General features: G+C 42.5%; 1 protein-coding gene across 7 annotated transcripts in view; it reads left to right on the forward strand.

Annotated features, from left to right (window-relative positions):
• ets1 (ETS proto-oncogene 1, transcription factor) overlaps positions 1-15,556 on the forward strand; it is a 49,507-nt gene that overhangs the window by 14,103 nt on the left and 19,848 nt on the right. For 6 of the 7 annotated variants that reach the window (XM_086034931.1, XM_086034934.1, XM_086034935.1 and 3 more), the window contains one exon: positions 711-858. In XM_086034931.1, the coding sequence (XP_085891057.1) occupies positions 711-858 (148 nt within the window). Of the gene's footprint in view, positions 1-710; positions 859-12,888; positions 13,179-15,556 lie in introns of those variants that run through there. The other variant, XM_086034937.1, reaches the window with a different exon arrangement.

Genomic DNA, 15,556 nt, shown 5'->3' on the forward strand with positions numbered 1-15,556 from the left:
ACCTCTGAGCGCAGGTCTGCCGTGCTGAACATGTCAGATGGGAACGTCTTAATTCCAGAAACAAATAGTTGTGGACTTGTGAACAAGATTGTTGACAAGGATTACCCTCACCGGAAACAAGTCCGACTTACTGCTAGCAATGTGGCTATCTTTGTATATAATAACGTAAACTGAAAACATATTGACACCTTTAGTTAAAAAAATGGAACAATATGCTCATTCTTGTAGTTTTCAATGGGGTTTCAAATATTTTGACCAGCTTGTGTGACCAAGTCAACTTTTGTATAGCAGATTCAGGTAAAACCATATTTAAATATATTAGACAACTCGCAGCTCTTGGAGCTTGTTAGAGTTCAATATAAAAGTGCCTTTTAAAAATTTTTTTTATCTGCATTCACTTTTATGGGAAAATGGCCTTTCCCCGGTTCTCATTTCATTCAAATAGAAGCTCCAACAATATCTATTGAGACTTTGTTTGTTGACCAATGTGGGTTTAGATATGCTAAAAACGCTCAAGTGGCAATCTCTCACTATCTCTTATATCCACAAAGAATTTCATATCCCTCCTACTCTGTTGTCAAATCTTGACTTCCCCTCAGTGCTGCCTCACATGTTTCTGTGATAAGCCTCATAAACAATGCAGTGACGATAAACCGCCACGCCCCAAAACAAAATAAATGACTGTATCACCCTGTCTTGTTTGCACCCAGAGACCCAGTGGAGGTGCTGTCATGGGCCCCCAGTTGCATGTCCATGTTGTGGTCCAACCCCAGCAGCATTATTACCCCTCACAGCCCTTCTACCCTCATGATGTGCCCCTGCAGGAGGTCCCCAATGGGCACGACATGTGCCCCGCAGGTAAGATGCAGACGAGAAAGCACACACATAACTGGGTCTATACAAGGCAAAACTTTCCTGCTGATCCAGCTCCTCTCATAACCTCAAACCGTCTGACTCCCAGTCTAGAGGTCTCGGCTGCGAATGTCAGCTCAGGACATCAACAGTTCACCCATGACCGTAATGTGGTATAGAAAATGGGCAAAAATGCGTTTGGCAAAATAGTAAAACCACCCACCAGTATGATGCACCGTAGTCTTTTTCTTCTCACATAATCTCTGCAACAATAACCACAGGTGGGATCGACGGATCGGTCTGCCTATCCGTCACTGATGGACGCCCGTTTTGCTGACGTTGGTCGGACGGGAAACTTTTTTTTTTTTGAAAAGACGGATTAAGCACAGACAGATGTGGATTTTCGTCCGTCTGTGTAATCTTCACTAACCTGGTCAAGTCTGAACGGACCTCACAGTCCATCATTTACAAACGAGGGATGGAAACGCGACCCACACTGCATTGACTGTATATGTCCATATGCACCAAAGAGAGAATCATGACTTAGCCAGGCTGACTAATTAATGAGCTGAGAAGTAATAAAGTAGCTTTGAATACAGAGACAGTTATACAGAGAGGTTCTTGTGAGTAATGCACCAAAAGTTGTTTGGCAACCCCTTAAAGATAGAAGAAGGAAGAAGCAGGCTCCAACTTAACTCATTCACTGCCATTGACGTATTTATTTGTCTTTTCACAGTCCAGCCATTCAATCCTAGGAACTTATAATTTTTTCAAATGTTTTCAAACGTTTGGGTAAAAGACAGTCTGAAAATGTCTGGCAGTGAATGAGTTAACAGTTCGATCAGATTGGCAAATAAATGTAGTTGAAATAAATCATAAATGAATGAATAAATCAAATGTGAAATGTCAAATTGGATGTGAGTGGAAAGCCGTTCGAACAGTAAGCCGACACATTATGGTGTACGTAGTGCACTCCATTTACCATTTTAATCAAATCGGTTGCGATAATGGATGGACGGATGGATTTTTCACCTTTTTTTTCCTGGATTGACCGGGCCTTTGACGTTTACTGATGTAAGCTCGGTTGTAGTAACATTACAGTTTGGTTCGGCTTGAAAAAAATGACGGATTGACGGAAGACAGATGGGTAGCCAGGCTGTTGACAGATGACGAGTGGCGGCAAACTTTAGTAAAATGCCCACCTCTGACAATAACCATGTTAAATTGATACCTCTTCCGCCGTGTCAGTCTAAACTGGTCATCACATAGGCATGATGAAAAACAAAAGACCACATCCCAACATATGAATGACAGATTAGATTGCTCTGATAATTGTCACTACTACAACAACATACAGCATTTTAAAGACTGTTTTGGAATTGCAGCAGCGTTTGATGTTTTGGCAAAAACCAAAACTGCAATGAATGCCAGCAGCATCTGGTCCAAGTTAGGGAAACACTGCGGCCCCCATAACGCTCAGCAAATGTAATGTTGCTGGGTATAAAAGTCAAAGAACAGCAATCTCGATCGTCTCGTTTAATAAATCACGATCATTGATAATGCGATGCATGTGGTTTCACGCCAAATATGAGCAATGTTCATTGGTCACGAAGCTGTCTAAAAAAAAAACACTTGAAGCCATTAGAAAAAAAAATCCCATTGAAAGCAGTGGCCGCAGGCTTTTCAAATGGAGATTTCTTGCTTCATCAAGACTTCACATCATCATCACATGAGAGGCTAAATGCTACTTGAAAATGCCACTGTAGACATCTAAGGTCTTTAGCAAATGTATTTTGTTTTCATGAAAAGCCTGTTCTAAAGTTACCTCCATCAACCAGCGTGTTTGGTTTGTGTGTTAGCAGTGTTGATTAAAAGTTAATTTGATTCTCTACAAAACTTTGTTGAGTGGAGGGGCATGCCCCAAGGCATCATTAATTATAGTTTGACCTTTGCAGAGGATAGGGATGAAGTTGTGGAAAATATGCTGGCGATATCTATGTAATCATTCAAAATCAAACTACGATTGTACGACACTCGATGTATGAACAGTGGGCACTGGAAAGAAAAAAAAAAATAGCAAAATGTTTGAGAATAAAGTATTTTAAGTATTTTCAGAAAAGAAAATCTTAATTTTAAAGAAAAACATCAAAATTCTCATAAAAATGCAAACCGAAATCTCTAGACGGCTGCGACAGTACATGCAATCTTGTGATATCAGTAGTTCGGGTTGTATATATTTGTTCGATGTTCAGAATAAAAGGAACGCTTTTTCTGTAGTATTCCTCTCAAAACTAAACTTCGATTTCGTACAATTACAACTGTTGTCGTAATAGTGCTTATTTTTCCTTATTTTGAATTATGACTTAATTCTCACACGACATTTTGGTCACAAATGCAATTTTACTCTCATAATATTAAAACCAAATCTTAAGACTTCATTATGACAAAATGAAATGTTTTCTCGTATCATATCGACAGATGTCTGTGCTAGGCTAAGCTAATGCGTGACAAGATGGCGGAACAAGCTAAACCTCATATGAGCGCAGTGAAGTCAAAGTGCAAAATATAAATCATTGCTCTTTCTTGAGTTTTTTGTTTTTTAAAACGTATCAGTGTTTTGCATGGACTATAAAATGTAAGCCAATGTAGTGATTCATCGGAATCGAATCGAATGGTGGGCATCGGAATCGGATCGAATCGTGAGGTAGCCTACCCGTAGATTCCCACCCCTAAAATGTATGTAAAATGATCACTTTGTATCCAGGCTTTGGTCTGGTAATTACAACTCTATTTCCATAATTTGGTTCCTTGATTTTCTTAGCATTTGTCATCGAGCATTCTTCTTATGAATTATTTCGTCAATCGTGACCTTTGTTTGTAATTGATTTCCAACTGCTAAGACACAACACACATCTGTTGTTCATTATTTTCCAATGCGTGCCGCTCACACAATAGCTCCTTGTGAATAAACAAATCGAAGCAAACCAATGACTTTGTCTTACAGTATTTGGGTTCCTGACCCATGTATAAACTTTGTTGTTATTATTATTTTTTTGATCAGTGCCACGTGCACACATTGTTGCTCCGCATGTGTTTCTGGTGATACTGAACCGCAGGGCATTGCCTTTACTAGAAAACCCGCAGCACCCACCTCCCCCTCATGCCTTTCTTTTATCTGTGTTTTTCCACATCTTTTTGTTCTTTTGTCATGAGCGTTTTATTTTCAATTGGAACATTCTTTCCAGTGCATTTGACGCTGGCCTTTTCTCATCCCCAAGCGTGATTGATGCTGGCAGCCTGGGACGCACGCCACAGCGTTAGCGGACGGCCGCTGGGGTGCTTTCCCCTGTCACCTCCCTTGGTTAGAACGCAGGGGGTAAGGAGGGAGGCGGGTTTACGGGGGTTGGGCAAAGGGCGGCCATGTTTTTCCCAAGCCTTTGGTTTGGTCTCCTGAGAGGTGCAAGTGTCTGCGTGCTGGTTTGTGTGTTTGTGTGTGTGTATGAAAGGGAGTTGGGATTTGATGGGATTTGCTGGTGTTTGTTGCCAGAGACACACTCCTTCGCAGCCTTCACTTCATTGCTCCCAGCGCAAAAGCGTTGACATAAACATTGCGAAGTGGAAAAAAAGGACCCAGCTGTGACCCTTTTTTTTGGTTTCTCATCCTGCTCCTGAATCGTTCACCATGTTCACCACATTTTGAGAAGCATTCTAGCCACCTGGAGATATTGTTTAGTCTTCTATAGCACCTGTCAAGGCTTCTGTTTTTTTGGACCAACAGTTAATTGATATAATAAGTGTTGGGAAAGTTACTACCAAATGCAATATGCTACATATTACCCTTGAATGGAATTTAGGTTATTGTGTAATATTATTGTCTCTGACTAATTCAAATAAGTAAAAACAATCCAACATTTGTTGCCGGGCACTATACTTCAGCATAATTAAAGGGTTGCTTATATTTTGGTTAGCGTATTACGCAAGTCCAAATATTACGACCACGACCACAATAACAACATGAACATATTTGGATAACGCTTCTTCCTCTCGATCAAAACAGAATTGTCATCTCGTTAAATGCAGAGTATTTTTTTAAATATACATTTGATTATGTGGGTAGTCATAAAGTTGTGGCCAGTCTGTGGATGTGTAAGAACAAATGAGTGAAAAATGTTTGTGTGTGTAAGTAGCGCATCACAGACGATTGGAGGGTGTGCTTTTTAGGTAAGGCGCCTACCGGAAAAAAATTATATTCTAAGAAGGTCCTGTTAATAGCGTCCTTTTATAAGACTAAAACCTTTCAACAACATGAAAACAAACTGAAAAAATAAATGTTTACGAGATGAAATTATAGATTTACAATAATTAAGTTGCATTTGTACAATATTAGTCTTAGTTAAAAAAAGAACAACCTAATTTTACAGCAATAAAGCCAAAGTGAAGAGCGAAGTTTTCATTGCATGAGAAAGTCCTAAATTTTATGGCTAATGTCAGAAATAAATGCAGGAAAAGTCACAATTTTACAAGACTATGAATTTAGTTGTCATTTTTACGAGAACGCAATCATTTTTTCAAAATAAAATGACCAATTACCCACATAAATGGGTATTATTTTTATTAACAGGGATTTTCCGGGTGCGTTTTCAGCTGACCACCACAGAAGGCATTCAATTAAATTGCCACACAATATCGTTAGGTAGAAAAAAATGTGACTTTTGCAAATGGCAGGATATGTTCAGGTGGCAGACGTCGAGTTGAAGTTGTCCAGTGGTACCTGGCCGGAACAATATGGTTCCCTCTCTTTTTGTCCCCCCTACCCATTATACAACACTCTTTACAGTGTGAGAGTGCTGTAATTTATTTGTTTTTGCTCCCATGGGGCATTTAATTTGACCGAAATATAACTGATAACAAAATACAGTACAATATTTTACTGGGTCAACTTTGACAGCAAAAGGCTTCTAGTTTTACAGCAAAGGCTTACGTAAGTGTACTTCGGATGTGTGACGTAAAATCTGTCACCGATATTCTAAAAGTGAGAGTACTGTGAATAAGTGCAGACTTGCGACACAAAAGCGTTCTTCACAATACAACATCCTCATACACAGCAAAAAAAAAAAAAAAAATGTGGAAGTGTAAAATTGAACTTGTTGAATCGATAGGTGACAGATGAGTGGAAATAAAAAAAAAAAAATGAAAGTCGCAAAAATTCCCAACTTTCCTCAGAGGGTGACTCATCCCCCACCCCCCGCCTCACCCCCGCCCCCTGTGAAGACAAAATGGGAAGCTGTTAAAGTGACATGTTGATTGTATGAGAGAGAGTCCAGAGCAGATGTTGGATGCGAGGGGACCATCGCATGTTTGGCCCAGCGCCCGATGTCACACACTGTACTTCTTGACAGCCAACAGCCATGCCACGGTCGTGTTTACACTGACCCGGCACCTTAATACACTCGCATCTGACACTCGCGCTGCTGTAAACCTTGCTTGTAAAAACTCTCACTGTGCCTGTATGTGTGTGTGCGTGGGTGGGGGTGTGTTTGTGTGTGAGGGGCTCCCTATTCCTATATGTGCAGCTCTGACCGCGATCCACTCACAAGATCCATCCTGCAGTGGATGCGCTGTAGACGCAGATTCATTCATTAAATTCCCACCATGCACTCTGTTGAGTATTGTATTACAGCATCCTCCCATTCAACTAAGCACACACACACACATGCAAGCACACATTAACTCTTTAGCACCTCTGAGTTCAGTGTACATTTAAACATGTCCTTCCATTTAGTCCACGCAGCTGTGATCTGGCACTCAGGGACCATTGGCCTGTGTTTTATTTGATGTGATTTGACAGCTGGACACTTGGAAGGGCGGTGCGGGGGGATTGTTGTTGGTGGTTTGGTGAAGGGCGGGTGGGGGGGTCACATGGTGGAAAGTAAGAAGTGAGTGGGCGGGATGGAGGTTGTGCAGAGAGGACAGATAAGAAGAAGGAAAGTCACAGGAGCGGGATCGGAGCTCATGGTGGGAGAAGAGGAGTCGAGTGGGCGTGGAGTTGGAAGGAGGGGGGGGGGGCGGTTTGCCGCGGGGGAATATTGTGGGGGCTTTGAGGGGCACGTCCACACGGGTGCAGGCCCATTTTTTATTTTCTCCCAAGTAAACAAGGGGCCCGCCGGGGGTCTTGGGGGGGTTATGGGAAAGGAGGAAACAGTGATGCTAATCAGGCCAGCGCACACTTCCACCCTCCAACAATAAAACAAAACAAGAGCGCAAACACGGAAAAGCAACAGACAACTTTGGAGGAATGTGCTGCATAGCTGCTGCGCTCCCATTAGCACTGGTCAGAGGTCACAGGTGCAAAGTCAGAAAACACACGTAACATGTTACGGTTTTACTGTATTTTGCACAATGTATCTCGAGGGGTGCAATGGCTTGTCACTGGAGTGCTACCCTAAATTATATGGCTTTTTTTTCCCCCCCTTAATACATTTAGGTCTTGTGAATGTACATTAACATTACATACGATGTTGCTCAGAGTCTCATTATTTGTCTATTGGACAGTCCCAAACTGAAAAAAAAAATCATAACCATGACAATAATGTCAACGTGATGAGTCATTACAAGATCAGAAGGAAATACTGCATAAAAATGTCTCGTAATGGAGGCCGATAACTAGGGGTCAGGGGTCAAATAATGAGCTTGGTATTCCAGCAAGCGCTCTCATCCAAAATGTCAGCCAAATATTTCAACTTCCCTTTCCTTGAGTTCTGTGTGTTATATTTCTACGAAGAGTGCGTCAGTTCCTCTTGATAGCGCAATGACTAGTTGCACACTGCTGGAGAACATGCAGTCCCAAAAGACGATGACTAATTATGATTTTATTAGGCAAGGTAGTTCCTCAATGACCTTCAATTGTCAAATATAAGGCATTGCTTATTGGTTTTCCCTCCTATGAGGTCGTACCACGTCCCTTTCAGATGGCATGAATTACCGGGTAGCAACCACAAAGATCCTACCGTTTTGCTGTTTCACTGTCTGCAAATTCACCAGTTTCACTATGACATGTTTTTATTTTTTTTTTACGAACTGACGATTGATGGACTGGCGGACCGGTGAACTTCACTATTGGAAACGCGGTTAAAATAACGATGACAGACTGACAATTACAGTTTGGTTCGGTTCGAAACAGTGACGGACTGACAGTGACGGACGGTTGCCCAGGCCGCTGACGAAAGACACGCCCACCTCTGCGAAAAGAGGTTTGGGGGGGAAAAAAAACTGAAGCTCATTAATCGAATGGGACACAAATGGCAAGTCTCATTGTGGTTAAAAGCAGCGTATGATGTTTTGGGTTGTGTGATGTTTTCACCAAGGACTGAGAAATAAAGCCGGAGATGCTGCCTCCCTCCCGCGTGTGTCTACTCCCTCCAATCTGCAACCTTCATTCATTCAATGTGAACCAAATTACAGCGGCGGACTGATGCATTTTCCCTTCAGCTGCTTCAGCAGAGCTTTATCTGAGAGCATGTCGGCAACATTATGAGCTGGGTGGAGGGAGAGAGGGAGGGCAAGACGGCGAGAGGGAGGTCTGGGAGGCAAAAAGACTCGGAGGGGGGTGGGGATAATTGAATTATCTGCACAATGGAGTGATGGGGGGCACGTGGTGCCACTAATGGAGGAAGAGATGTCCTTTTTAGCGAAGCTAATTGTTCAGAAAAGCCTTTATGCAGGGGGGCTCCTCTACTTTCCCAGTGCACTTACACTGCACGCACACACGCGCGCGCGCAAACCGAGCAGACTGTGGAATGCTGAGGCACAAGGGAAAGAGGCACAAGAGCACATTAAACGCCATTGGAAAGTCACACACGCAAATGAACCCACTTTTAAGTTATGCCGTGAGTCAGCCGGCTAAGCCTTAGATCTCAGCAGGAGGGGGCATCGAGCCTGTGGCACCTTCAGACAGCATGAGCCACTGATAGAGCCGCCACCAGACAGCAGCCACAAAGACCCCACTGTTTTACTGTTTCGCTGTCTGCGCCCCGCGTGCGTGTGCGTCCATCGCGTCGAGCCGCCCGAGAATGACCGACCGATTGATTGCATACTCAACGTCCATTCACACAGAGTGCACATTGTCGGACGCGTTCGGCGCATTGATCGCCGTTCGGTGTGTAGAGCCGTCGGAAGAGGCCGACGCGGACCGCCACACGCGTTAGGGCGGCGACTACGCGAAAATAAACAGGCCAAGTCAGGCAGACGGGATTCATTCTGACGCTGACGGGAAAAACATTCGGTCGGCGGCGGCACGCATTGCCGCAAATTGAATAACCTTTCAGTAAAGTCTGGTAAATGGAGCAGGTGCTCCATTTGGAGATTATAGACGTGCAGGAGACACAGATGTGCCAGAGAAACGGCAACATCGGCTCCGATGCGCTGCGCTGCAACGTCAGTCAACTGTCAAAACCATGGCAACGGACTTTAGCGGGTGAAGAAATTCTAACATGCTCGCAGACTTTCTGTTCTCAAATGTGAACATTTCAGGCTGTCAACATGCGGTACCTTTTGTCAAAGCAGCAAATGACACCGTGTCTTCCAACAATTTTTTTTTTTGGGGGGACTTGGTGCGGTGCAATGTTTTTGACATTGTTGCCACAGCAGACAAGGACACTGAATGGCTGCAGTTGACCAGATTTGCTGGCTATCTTTGCGATCATGTGGTGAGATTCTTTCCATATAAAACGGGTCGGACAGAACTCATCATTGTCCAGATCAGCTGTTTTGCAAAGCAGCCAAGCGACACAGCTTGGTTACGCTCCCCATGGTGCGATTTGAAATCGTACGCCCTTATGTTACCATTGCACGGCTTTGGCTTTTTCTCTGTTTCCACCGAGCCATGCGATTGGGTTCAGTTCAGACAGGAGGGTAAGTGTCCTCTAAACTGAAAGGGAGGGAAAACAAAAAGTTAACACATTGTACTGTACCCTGTTTCGTTTATTGTCTTGATTTAATTGCCTAATTATGTGCTGTCTCACTGGTATGCTTGTGATGTCACAGCATTTAGACACAGGCTTGCCTTCATACCCGCGTCTGGGTGTGTAGGCAAGCCCGGTCAGGTTTACCGATCTAATCTGCACTGAGATGCACCGCTCGGTCCAAACACGGCTCATGGAAGTCACGTGACAAAATAGTAACACGGCACAATGAGCCGATGAATTCAGCAAAGAAAAGAAACTTATTCTGAATACCTTGGCCTTGACATTGGGTTGTTTGTGGAAACCTGACTACGAATAGAAATATTCTGTGGTATGTCCCTCTCTCAGTTCTTTCGTTTATCGTCACCCGATCAACAGGCAATGTTTTTACTGTAGCTCCAGACCATGCAGTAACTTACCAACGGCATTGTCCGGTAACAACCGGAACCAAAAAGCAGAGGTGGGCATTCCGTTGTCGCTGACAATTATGTCAGTCGTTTTGCTGAAAATTGACGATAGACGGGACACCTTTTTAAAAATGACGGACCAACGAATGACGGAAGTGGGTATTCATCCGTTATTGTAATCGTCACTAACCATTTTTCGGATGTTTTTTGGGGCACCGACTGACGGACCAACGGACTAACTGACGGACTTAACTGATGATTACAATTCAGATCGTCACGAAAAATGACGGACGGGTACCCTCGTCGCTGACGGGTGACGAATAACGGACCAGCAAACTGATGCAAAATGCCCACCTCTGCCAAAAAGCAATACTGGATTATTCTAAGTCCCTTCATAAAATTTGACCGCATGTCATACCAAACTCACCCAAGACCAGCCCTACGCTCACAGAATCTCCACTTGAATCCATGCGCTTTTTTTTATCTTTCACTAAATGAAAGATAAGAACGAGGAAGAGAAATAGAGCTATACCAGTTTTGAGTAGCACCAGCCAAGGTATTAGTCAGCAATGCCGTAAAGACTCTAATTGCCACCCCAAGGCACCAAAGGACGCTTTTAAAAACAGATTCAAGGGAGTTCATTAACAGAAAACAAAGACGTCCACTCAGAAAGACTGACTGACTAAAAGATGAAGTAGAAGGCACTGTACAACCCCCCCCCCCCCCCCCCCCACACACACACACACTCATCACCCAGTCCATTCTCCCCCTCTTGGCCCCCCTGGTGAGGCAGTTCCCTCCACCACAGAACCCAGCAGCACTCTTCCCAAACGAGGCTCCTATCAGGGCAGTGAAACCTGACCCAGGCCTGCTAATGGAACGGGTGAAGTAGCGCTGGTTTGAAAATCCATACGTGATCAATATCCTCGGCTCCTCTGCCTCCATCCACATCATCCCATTTAGAAACAGACGCATGCATCGCTTGCAGTTCTGTTGATGTTCGTATGCCCATAAGACGGCGTACAAACAAGGTTGTTCATGATGAGGGTGGATTGGAACAGAAGCTTTTATTTAAGGGGAAAGAAGGAATCTGTTCTTGCCGTTGCTTTTGCTCATAGCAGAAGTGGGAATTACGGTTCTATGCTGTGATCTTTCAGTTGCCTTGGAAGGTGTTTCTTAATACTAGTGGTTAGCGCAGACCGCACTGTTTCTTTTTTGTTTTTGTTCGTTAGCAGAAAAGAAAAAAACAACTTGATTTGATTTCCAGGAAGCCATGCATGGTCTTTGTTCTTGATTATTGTAGATAAGAAAGTACCCCACCAAAACCAAAAAAAAAATAAAACAGAGACTCAGAACATATATTGTTGTCTTGCGCAAACTGATTTTGATTGATTATTTATGGCCAAAGAGGCCCTACTTTGGTCAGTTTCAATATTAGTATGACTAATCTGATTGGAAAACCATGCAGCAGTAATGTTTCTTTTTTTCTGCCATTAGTTTGCTCTGCATGCTATACTTGTCACATATTTTAGAATGTCCTCATTTTCCCTCACATTAACAATGAGCTGTACCTAAGTTCTTAATTTCTCTATATTTGTTTGTTGTATGTGTATATATATATATATATATATATATATATATATATATATATATATATATATATATATATATATATATATATATATATATAGTCATTAGTTAACATCTGATGACGACACAGGAAATTTCTTTTAGCACCTTCAAAACATAACTTCTCAGGTGTTTGACAATCAGCAAAGAGAAGCTGAGACACTTGTTAATGTTTTTGAAGTCTAATGTTTGCCTGGCCCTTTTAAACTCGTAATGTATCATTTGCTTTCATTACATTAGGTCAATTGTACTGTATATTGAAAAGTATAGTACACAGAAAGCTAAATATATCCGGCCTATGCAACTTGGCTTATACTAATAGAATATATATTGGTTGAGATTTATACTTACTATTGCATTTTTTTAAAACCTTCTTTCGTCTTTGTATGTATAAAATGTGATGTAATATGCTTTTTGCATGCTTTGCACGCAGAATGGGAATTATAGTACTGTTGTCTATATATATGTGTGCATCATAATCATATGTATTATCGTAGTATATCATTACAAGTGTACTGTAACGAGAAATTACATCGATGAGCCCTTAATTCACGATGCTTCTCTTGTTTATTAATTCATAACTGAAACATGGCCCAATCTGGTTAGAAAAGTATAAAAATGGCCATAGTACAAGTATTGTGCTACTGTTGGTAAACTTAAGATCAGTTTAAACTACACTTAAGTCACCCAGTTACTCTAAATGAACACGAGGGAAAGGTACATAACAGCTCAAACAGCCCTCGTTTCTATCTTTTCCAGTCTCTCTTTGTCTATGAAACATCTGAAACATCACTTTCGGGAATCTGTAAACTTCATGACGTTTTTAATGGTTTGGGGCTATGTATGTACACAAACATTGTGTGCGTGCGCGTGTGTGTGTTTGTGGTGCGCTTGTAATTGAATTGTGAATCAACTGGCACGCCGGTCCACCTTCCTCCGCCTCCTCCTCCCGCCTCAACCCCGCCAAGCACCGCCCATCTCAGCTGTCGTCGTTCTGTCAATGCAACGCCCCTTCGTCAGGGACAGAGCGGAAGGGGTGAGTGTGTGAGTGAGTGTGTGAGAAAGAACGAGGAAAAAAGGGAGTGTGGGCAGACGGTGTGCCGGGAGCAAGAAAGCCAAGTTTGGAAGTGAGCGAAGCTAGAATTTTGCTTGAGTTTTCGAGACAAGGACGAGGTTCCATTCAAAGTGACCGGCGCGCGCCAGATTCCCTCCCAGAAATTGAGTGTTCGGAGCGACTCGATTAGAAGCGGCAAAATTGCTCTGATGGTCATGACGGCAGCCGTCGATATGAAGCCGACGCTGACAATCATAAAGGCTGAAAAAATGGACGGTGAGTTGAGCTTTAGAAGTTTATTTATTTTATTTTTTTTATACAATATGTGTGCGTGTCGTGAGGCTGGCGCGTAGATACAGTACACCATATCAATTCGTTCATGTTAATTGCCAGACACATGACGTTCATATTTCAGTGTCACGGTTGCTCAATGAGGGACGCCACTTGAGAAAAATGCAATCACGCCAACGGATTTGAACAGTGATGCAATCATAGAATATCTTGCGTGCTTCTGCTTTATGACCGAATTAGTCATGTTGTGATCGGAGAGACGTGAAACCAGGATGCAACAGTGGCAAAAGTTAGCACGTCCATTTGACGTCCAACTTCTTTTCCCTGGCCGTGCTTTTATTTGGAGTGTCCCTTTCACTCTCACTTTGATCCCAATCTAGCTCCATGTTTATCTCCATCTTAACTCTCATCCTTGACCCCGCCAAGGCTGCTGTCAGCAAGGGAGGCTCGACCGTCCCCTCCATCACCAACTCCCTGGTCCTAGATCCCCCCCACCCCTCCTGTTCTTAGTAGCCCCCTTCTCTTCACTGCTTGACTTTTTGAGGCAGGCTGAGGTGATGAATCTGCAGTGTTGAGGTTTGCCTCCCTGCTGACCCCGCTTGCCTGGAACTCTTGGCTTACTCCAGGGGCAATCCAGGGCTCATACAGGGGAAGACCACAACTGTTGTCAGCTGGGTTTTAAGCCTTGTGGGTTTCACTCGTTTTGTGTGCGTGTGTTTATTTTTAGGTATTTGCATTATTTGCACTTAGCTGCAGCTTTTAGCCTACTGTGCCTCAGCAGCTCAGGTCTTTTGTTTGTGCGCATCATGGAAAGTTGTGCCTGATTTACCGCGTTAGACACTATCTCATTGTCAGTACCTGTGCAGAGCATAGAATCACACAGGCATGCATCACAAGGTTTCATCGCAGTGATGGAGTTAACATTGCATGTTACGGTATCTTTCGAAACCAATTTAGGCGTACTCAATAGAGTAAACAATAAAATCATCGTGCTTTGATCAAGACCAATAGGCCTACATTTTGTGAGCAATGAGCCTGAAAATACAAAGGCTATCCTGTCCGCAGGACACAATTCAAACAAAGCTCATTGTAACAACTGGAAAACAAATCCTCATTGGTGGCGATAATAACTTAAAACTTTCACTTTTTGAATGGCTAAAGGGGCTTGTTCTTTGGCCACCTGGTCTCCCAGAACACCTGCATGCACATGCTACATATCCATAACACTAATAAGCTAAAGTGGTTTATAGGCCACCATGCTGTAATATATTTTTATTCCTTTATGTGACAAGTGTGAAGTTTGAGTTTAGCCAAGGTCACTGAGCTCTCTCCAGGGGGGGTTATTCAAAAACTGTCGGGGTCAAAGGTGCACCCAATGAAGGCCAACATTCCACATTTTTACTCCTCCATTGAGTGTTTATATAATCAATTCCTTCTGAAGCAAACTTACACGAGTGCAGTTGTAACCCAGCACAGATTTTGAAATGCTTTACACTGTTTACAGTGGAACCTTTGAGGTCAAACACAATTTGTTCCCAGACACTGGTAAACTGCAAGTTTGTTCATATTGCCATCACAAAAACTTTGTTGACTGTTTGTGCACAATGTTTTATACCACATTTTAACATTCTTAACTTTCATGGAAATATATATAATATAAAGAATCTTACCTCATTATGTTCAAAGCTAAAAACAGGAAATATTTGACTGATGTATGTGACTGCATGTGAGACCACTGAAATGGTTGTCAAGGGCTGTACGAACACGCTGCCCTCAATTGATTTCGAGATTAATTTAAGATTTAATAAATCTTTTTTTGTCTCGTTTCAACCAGCAGCTGCCTGTGTAGATATGGTGTATATATATATTTTGAATTATAAAATACAAATTTGAAACAAAATGATAAGCAGTTGTTAAAATATCATTTATGCACATTAACATATCACTGTTTAATCAACATTAACAAAAATCCCGTCAAAACAGCGAATGCTGTCTTTACTAAATGTTTTTAAAGCGCTGACGTCTTCAAGCACAAATGACCAACTTATAAACCGTTCCTAGTTGGGACTCCCAAATCATTCAATATTTGGATTGATGGCTGAATGGGATGCATGATGTAATTGACAGTGAAATATGAAAATGATAAAGAGATGAATAACACACACTATGTACAGTCTATTAAAGTTTTGATTTTCAAGTCAAATGCTCCTAGCCCTATTCTCTCCACCGTGCAGGAAATAAGAACGTTGCTAACATTATGACCAAAACCTTGCTGGGTTGGCAACACCGTAGAGAAGTTATGGTCGTTGCCTGCTTGCACATCAAAATCATCATATTCTACATTTTATTTTGACTCCAGAAGT

Source organism: Filicampus tigris, chromosome 7, assembly GCF_054856515.1.
Source record: "Filicampus tigris isolate MCC_2025a chromosome 7, RoL_Ftig_1.0, whole genome shotgun sequence".
Classification (NCBI taxonomy): domain Eukaryota; kingdom Metazoa; phylum Chordata; class Actinopteri; order Syngnathiformes; family Syngnathidae; genus Filicampus; species Filicampus tigris.